Source organism: Lactuca virosa, chromosome 1 (genome assembly GCF_052849685.1).
Source record: "Lactuca virosa cultivar CGN04683 chromosome 1, Lactuca_virosa_CGN04683_v6, whole genome shotgun sequence".
Classification (NCBI taxonomy): domain Eukaryota; kingdom Viridiplantae; phylum Streptophyta; class Magnoliopsida; order Asterales; family Asteraceae; genus Lactuca; species Lactuca virosa.
The window spans coordinates 41,800,557-41,809,047 of NC_136426.1; the positions used below are offsets into that span (position 1 = coordinate 41,800,557).

Genomic DNA, 8,491 nt, shown 5'->3' on the forward strand with positions numbered 1-8,491 from the left:
CACACCTTGTTTGTGATCCTCGGTATCCCAGTCACAAACTTGAAGGGCATAATCGAGATTAAACATGCCATTGAAAAGTTCAATGAATCTCAAAAGAATCTAGGAATTTCAATTCATTTAAAACCTAATATTCATTTTCGTTTTTCATGGTGGAAATTGGTAAATCGTCATCTACCTACCTTCAAATATTTTGCAATTGGATTACGGCATCCCTCTTCCGAATTGCAGAATATTGTGTTGGGTCCTAGCCTTAATATTTCATTTGGGTGTTATATTAAGGACTTAAATCAATTAACTTGAATTTCTCCCTTTGTAGATGTCTAGTTCTGACAACTATGGTCTACCTTATCCTTTTGGAAAAAGCTTTCCTTATAAAGATGATATTCCACGAGACGATCGAGGTGAAAGATTAATCCCTTCTTCGTGTTGTAGTGGACCTTCTCTTCCTCCACCTCCTCCAATTATTCTCCCTGGCCCACATGTTCGTAGACTTGAAAAGTTCAAGGTCACTCAAGCCCTATTGGGAAGCAAACATGAAGGTGGAAAGTATGTATGTGCTCACGTCTTGGACATGAAGCTACATATTGACAGGCTGGGAATGTTGGGTGTTGTGTTCCCAAGGAAGCTGGCTGTTGACTTGGTTCTTCATTCGCTTCCTAAGTCATATAGTGAGTTTGTTAAAGACTACTATGTGACAGATCACGACGTGACCCTTATCGATCTGACATATCTGCTAATTGCTGCTGAATCAGCAATGATTTGGCTCACTAGTAAAGCAAAATTTATTGGAAGATCTACTTCCCAAGCTGCCATGGACATAGGCAATGACATAGATAGTCCAGAAATGATCCCTTCTCCTATGGGAAGGGAATTGGCTATGGTCAAAAGTTTTGATCATAAGAGAAAAGCCAGTTCTGAGATAGCTCCATGTGCAAATGCCAAAGAGTCCACTTGTTTCTACTGCCATTTGAAGGGATATTGGAAGCGAAGCTGCCCTGACTACATGAGAGATCTAAGAGATGGTAGAATCAAATTATATGGTTCTACTTCAGGTAGGTTCACTATCTAACTCTATTAAGTTCCTACTTATAGATTCTTAATACATGATGTGATAAGATTACATTTTGATGTTTTGTAGGATCAAAGAAAAAGAAAGGAAACTTAAAAGAAGAGTATGTTGAGTCTGATCACGAAGAGATGGATTTCGATCGCATGGTTCGGTGATCAGATTTTTGAGCTGCTACTTAAGAGTTATGATAGATTTCTTAGAAATATTTAGTAACATAGTTTTCATTTGTAATTGCATTGTAAGGATATGTTTTCTGCAATTTTATAAATAAAGAAAAATTTTGTTTTTATCTTATTTTATATTTTCTTGCAATAGCATTTGTGAAAATTGATGTTTGTATGTTTCTAATTTTAGCAATATGGATTTGATTCTTTCATTAGTGGTAGTGTCTAAATTTACCAAATAAGAAAAGATTCTCATCACCAAGTTTCAATTGGACAGAAACTTGGAATCATGCAACTTGTATTGTATGATGAATGAGAACCTTCATCTTTGGGAAATTAAGACTAATTCCTTGTTTACATGTCTATGTGAGTCAAGTCCACCACTAAGGGATCGGGTACACTTGGTTGCGCACTGGTCAGGTCCACCACAAAGAACAATAGGACTATTCGTCATGATTTACTAAAAGATTAGTAAATATGGTTATGCTTACAAGATTAAGTGTAATTTTGAATCATTGAAAAAAGTTTCAATGTATGGCAGAACGAATAAGAAGAAGAATCAAATTAGGCAGAAAGATAAAAGTTTCTCCAATCTGAAAGGAAATGAGAGTACTTAAGTATCGTGTTTTATGATCATCTTAGTGATTATGGAACCATATCACAATTGATCCTCTAAGGACATCTTAGTGCATTTGTATGGCTAAGAAGAGGAATCATGAATTTTTGAAATGGCTGAACCAAGAAGATGAATCATACTTCGTTCCAAAATCAAGTCTTAGACTCATACTCCAAGATTGTGACTTGAGTGACATAATATTAAGAAGATTTATAACACATCATGAAATGTGGAGTAGAAAAATGTTTTCTTACTCTTGCATATTTCAAATTGGTAGTTGTGATGTTTTGGATAAAACAAAGACCAACTAAGACCAACTAAGACCAATTGGGTGAAGTGTTTGTCTTGATAAGAATCCACACTAACTCTTGAATATTTGTTTGTCAAGGAATGGTTCTTGAAAAGAGAATCCTATATGTCAAGAGGTCAGTGGGAGTCTTAAAGATCTTGATAAGTTTCAAGAACTAATCAAGAATAAACCTATTGTTTATCACTAGCACACGACTTAAGGTTTGTAACCTATCGTGTTGACACATTCTTGTTTCTGTGTCCATTCCATTTGAAGTTGACTATGCATGTGAGTTCTATGAGTTCTCAATTGTTTGCATAAGCAAGCACCTTGATCAGTGAAAGTTCATTGATCAGTAAAGGTGAGCTGCTAAGCAACTTGGAAAACATGGTAGACCCTTGTGCTGCCAAGTGGTAAGAAATTAAGATTGAACGAATTCAGTCCACATGAGGTTGAGTTTGTTAGAGACCTTATCTTATGGTAATGGTCGGAAATGACAGATTCACATGGATAGGAACACATACACCATAAAATCTAAGTGTTATAAGGTTTCTCTCCAATTCATGAAAATGATTGTGAGGAAACGCTTTCACTAAGTAGATTTTAAGGAGATAGTAGTTGTGTTAATTGCATTCTCAAATTCAATTATGATTACGGCATCCCTCTTCATAGTTCGAATTATGAGAAATGACAAATAGTTTGAACATTCGGAACTTATTGTTGTAAGTTTTGAAATAGTTTAGACACACATATGAGCTTTCTAATAAAAGGTGTATGAGCTTAGATAAAGGCTTATCGAAGCATCTCATATCAGAAATCTGAACTTTGGTAAGAAAGTCAATAAAGTATTGATTTCTAGAAGTCCAACTGATTTTGGATACATGTCAAAGCTAGTGGGAGCATAAATGTTATGCTAGTAATAAGAATGTAATTATTATGCTAGTGGGAGCACAATTATTACGTTAAGTGTTGCGAGTTAGCAATGTTAATTATAGAAAACAAAAGTTTCAATTCGCAAAGTTACAGAGTTTGAAAAATTGTTTTGCTATAATTAAGGGAGAGGAACTCATACTTCATTTCAAATCTAAAAGCTTAGATTGAGATTTTAATCAAATTTAGTCAAGGAAATATATGAATGCTATGTTGGAATGGTTCAACATAAGGGAATTCTATATATGGAAATATTATAGCAAAAGACTGGTCAAGCATCATGTCTTTATGTAAGACATTATGAATCGTGTCCCATATGCTTCTAATATAGGATCGATTGCATATGCTATAATATTCACATGTTCTAATTTTCCAAATGCCTAGGGCATTAAGAGGGAAAAAGGACTTGAACCGGATATGACTAAAGTGGTTAAACAACTGTCAAGGACAATCTAAGGTTCGCTAAGGATTGGTTGCTTAAGGAGAGTTGGAAGTATAGTAATGGATGGACCATATTGACATTATTATGAATAGACAGAATTTTATTAATAATGCATTGTCAAGCGAATATGGAAATGTTTTCATAATGGGAGTTGGATATTAAGAATCTATGTGTAAGTTAGAAACTTTCATGCAAGAAGGATGTTCAAAGGAATGTACTTTGAATTTGAGACTTCGTATCTGTGGAATTGTCTTGTAACAATCTACAGTAGAGTACTTTGTAATATCATTGTCCAAGTCTCTATGACTTTGATGCACTGACATTACAAAGAGGATCATTGCATGATAGTTTAGAATCTAACACATTCTAATAGTGGCAAGAAGTGGTATTCTTACACTTGCAATGAGGATTTTGATTTGTGAAATGAGCATCATTGGAAATATTTTAATTGATCTATTTCACAAAGAAAGGACCATAGGTAAACATAGTGTGCATGCTTGGAGCATGGGATAACTATTGTTTTAATTCAAGTATTAAGTTGATTAATCGAAACATTATACAATGAATAATGTGTAATCAATATAGTGATTAAATAAAAGGTATTTTATTTATATTCAAAAGTTTTGAGACCATACTGGATTCGATTATTCTTGTGTTTCACTTCGCATGTTTTGACTTCCCGAATAATATGATTATTCAAACTGTCCACAGTCGATCATACTTTGGAAGTAGGTATTGAGGCAAGACTGTCATGAATCCGACTGTAGATTGTCTAAGTATTTTAGACATAGCACAAGTTTGTTGCAGTGTTCATGAGTACTCCTGTAATAAGATTTGAGTATTGGATTAAACCCACGCTCATCTGAATCACTTCATGGATTTTATCACGAGTGATTGTGAGATGATGATATCTTATATTCTTGAAACGGAGACATATAGTTGCAGTTTACAAGTCGGTTGCACATTGATGATGTGTAAATGCACTAGTAACTTGGTGTTATAAAACATATCATTGTGTGTGATTTGATGAGTAGATAGAGCAAGCATATGAGTCGAAGTTTATCCGTTCCTTTTATTCTAAGAGGATAAAAGCGATATCTGTGGGCCCCTCGATGATTAGTGATGACAACCCTAAGTGCTTGGCCAAGCCTGGACTGATTTGATTTGTTCAATTAGTTGGTCGTCATAAATCGGAAATCGGGAAACAACATATGAACAGAGAGAATGATTATAATCCATGTCTCAGTTCATACGATATCTAGAATGGAGGAATATATGATCCCTAATCTAATAGACGCGTCAGAGTTCGACAACGGCTTTTAAGAGCTACGATTGTTAGTCGGTTTTAAGTCATACTTGCAGTTATACTTATTAGACTTATCCAAGTGGAAGACTGTTGGATTAGGTGTCTAAGCCCATAACTATAATTGGTATGTACTTGACCCGAGAGTAGCATGGTCCATTTCGGGTTGCATTCACCAGGGCAATTTGATAGGATGGATGTTTGATAAAGAGGTTATTTGTGATTTATTAATATATTATAAGTATAATATATTAATTGAGAAATCATATTATTTAATTAGTATTGATCAAGAATTATTTTGGAATTAATCTAGTGATCAAAAGAGACTAATTAAATAAATAGGGACTGATTATGTAAATCAGTGATACATATGGTTTGGGCTATTGATCCATGATGGACTAAGTTTATTTAAGTACCATGAAGAGTTAGTCCATATGAGTTATTGGATCATAAGCCAAAGTGTAAGAATTAGGGTTTTTATATGACTCTTGGAATTCTACACTATATATTATTTCCCTAAACCCTAAAATTGACACAAGTGGACTCCTGGTTGAGCCTAGCCGATTTTTGGTGTCAAAACCTTTCTCTTAAGTTCTTCATTTGTTCATGGTGTGTTGTGAACCGTTTGAGGCATGACAGTTGGGGTGCTAAGCTCTTGAAAGGACAAAATTCTACAAGCTACAATATAGAGGTATTCATCTAACTTGATTTTATGTTTCAAATATCAAATTGTATGCTCGTTGTAGGTTTCATGCTTTGGATAATTTTATTGCATGTATAACTAGAGAAAACTTAGATCCAAAGCATTAGGGTTGTATGTGCACCATAGGAGTGTTATAGTACATAAAAGCCATCACCTTCAAGAACACCAAAATGCACTCTCAAGCTCAAAAAGGCTCACACCAAATATTAGGGTTTGCTAGGGAAGAAATGGGAGGTGGAGGCTGATGAGGGAATAGGTCTTGAGAAGATAATGATGCTTAAACAGTGCTCAAACCCTAAAAATTAGTGTTTGCACTTTTCCATGTACGTCCAACCTACTCACATAAAGGCGCGTTTTCACTTAAGTGACAAATGGACCAAATTTGCAACAAATTTCATATTTAAGAGAAGAAATGGAAACTACCTGGACCAAGGTGTTATAGTGTGGTCCATATTCATTTTCACGTTCTTAATCTTTTTATTTTCTCAAGTGAACCTCTATTTCTCTCTCCATCTCTCTCTCTCTCTCTCTCTCTCTCTCTCTCTCACTATCATCTTCCTCTTACATCACATCTTTTTGTCGAACACTTACTAGGCTATATATATTATTGTTGAAAATGACAATTATGTAAGAGGAAGATAAATATGAAATTTATAAAAATCTTTGAAGTAATTCAAGTTAGAAGTTGAATTATAAGAACATTGGACAATTACAATGTCTATATATGATACAAAACGATGTAGTATGGTGAGTTTGGGTATCTAAGCTTATATACCCTTAAAGGTATATTCACTTTTCCCTATATATATATATATATATATATATATATATATATATATATATATATATATATATATATATATAGGCTTAGTTTATTTTGTTTTTACTAACTATTGTGTGCTAGAATGCACAGATCTGGACCACCGGATGAATAGAATCAACATATTATTAAGAATAACATTTTCTAAAGAATACAAATTTTATTCTTTACGAATCACTATTTATATTCATCCGTAAAGAAAAAAACTATAAACAAATATTACATTCATTCTAAAAAATTATGACTAATAATGGTTTAAGGATTACATTTATTCTTAAAGATTAAAATTAAAAATGGTTAGAAAAAAGAAAAAAGAAAGCGTAAAATCTAACAAAAACAGTAATACATTTCGAAAGAATAACAATTTATAAATTCGGACAGAATACATTCTGCTAGAATACAATATTGTTCTCCATGTTTTCTTCATTTTCCACATTAATGGCAACCTCTTCAAAACCTAAATTCACAAAGAAAACATAATCAACTTTCAAATATTAAAAATTTTAGTGCATTAAATAGAATAAAACAATAAATTCTGATATAATGTGATATACATTCAAATAGAATATAACTATAATTTCTACAAACCAACATTAACAATCATCCCTACATTTGCAATGTATATTATTCTGAAAGAATGTAATGTTTCATTATTTAGGATGTTATTCTATAAGAATCGAGACCAATAACAAGAATGGAAACCAATTCTATTCTGACAGAATTGGTTACGGTAATTCACTGCTTAAGTTGACAAGGAATTCAAGATTCTATTCTGACAAAATTAGAATTCGATATTCCATTCTAGATTATATAATGTAAACTTAAAAGTGAAGAATTGTAAAAATTATGTTTACCTGTTGTGCATCATAAGAACTTCAAGCTCTTTGGCGTTGTGAACAACAAATTTCTTGAAACCATTTGGCAAGTAATGACGGGTTTTCTTGTCTGATCTGTATCCAATGTTGGGCATAAGAGTAACACCTTTGAACTTTCTCCTCACACGTGAATCAATACCCTTTGGTCTACGCCAGTTTTCCTGTTAGAATTATAAACACGATTTGAGCAAATAAACAGGTTGATTCAATGATAATGAGAAGATTATAGAGATAGATTGTGTACCTTGCCACAAATTTTCCAATTACTGTGTGGCCTCTTGAACTGATTGACCCTTTTCTTGACGATCTTCTTAACGAGCTTTGGAATCGCCATTGCTTACTATAAACAAGAGATGAAGAAACCAGGGTCAATTTGTTTCTTGTAGCTTTAAAGAAGCATCAATCAGCTTCAAATTCAGATAACAGAAGTAATAATACGAGAGCTCAAAAACATTAATCAAATCTACAACCGTATTAAGATCTAAAAGAAAATATTGTCATGTACTTCAACAAATTATCAAGCTCAAAATGCTATGGAATTATTCAATATGAACCAAATATACATACACATATCTCATTACAGTAACATATCTACAACATCGCGTCGCCGACTAAAACATCGATAACTAAAAAAAAAAATTGATTGCGTACACTGGGTGAAAACAATTAAAACTTGTTGAAATTTAGATTCAATGAATCAACAAAGAACAAGTAATGAACGTATATCTTTTTCAAAAATGCTTCCAATATGTTACAAGATCTACAAACAGCAAGTAGAGATACAATATTTCGTTTACAGTCAGATGCAATAGGAGATAACGAAGGGTAAATGAGGAAAAGTGAAACTGATGGACTTCTTCAACAAATAGTCTGGAAAGAAAGATCCCGATGAAACGTGAACCTGATGGCCTTCTTCGAGATTGATTGTAATTGTGTTACAAATTTTACACCAAAACTCTGGTAATCAGTAGAAATCGTTTCAGAAGTGTTTTGCTTTTCAAGATTTGGTGCTGAATTTGGTGCCGCAGAAGGAGAATTGAGAGGAAGGGAGGAGTGAGACAGAAGGCTGCATCGTTTTGATATGAAATTAGGGCTTCCACCTTCGCTACCTTCGTTTCCTTCCAAGCCGCTTTTATTGCATTCCAATTTCTACCAGGTTTGACTTTGATATCCCATAATTAAAGGGATAATAAATATATTAATTATCTACCATAATTAAATATACAAAGATTACTATAATACCCTTAAATGATTTATTTAATTGTTTATTTTTTCCTAAA

The 8,491-nt window shown here is 33.2% G+C and overlaps 1 protein-coding gene across 1 annotated transcript; it reads right to left on the reverse strand.

The window, feature by feature from the left end:
- Positions 1–6,728: 6,728 nt before the first annotated feature.
- LOC145113260 (large ribosomal subunit protein eL32z-like) lies at positions 6,729–7,545 on the reverse strand. The gene is made up of 4 exons (XM_079049372.1): positions 7,456–7,545; positions 7,191–7,372; positions 6,925–6,965; positions 6,729–6,793 (listed from the first exon to the last, which is right to left on the reverse strand). The coding sequence occupies exons 1-4, from the start codon at positions 7,543–7,545 to the stop codon at positions 6,729–6,731; spliced, it is 378 nt and encodes a 125-aa protein (XP_078905498.1).
- Positions 7,546–8,491: the final 946 nt, after the last annotated feature.

Bases quoted from the DNA above. Each gene is read 5' to 3' on its own strand.
- LOC145113260 (XM_079049372.1), bottom strand. From the start codon at position 7,545: ATGGCGATTCCAAAGCTCGTTAAGAAGATCGTCAAGAAAAGGGTCAAT. The intron at 7,373-7,455 runs GTACACAATCTA...TAATTCTAACAG, and splicing joins ATTGGAAAATTTGTGGCAAG to GAAAACTGGCGTAGACCAAA. The intron at 6,794-6,924 runs GTTTGTAGAAAT...TTGTGAATTTAG, and splicing joins AGGGATGATTGTTAATGTTG to GTTTTGAAGAGGTTGCCATT.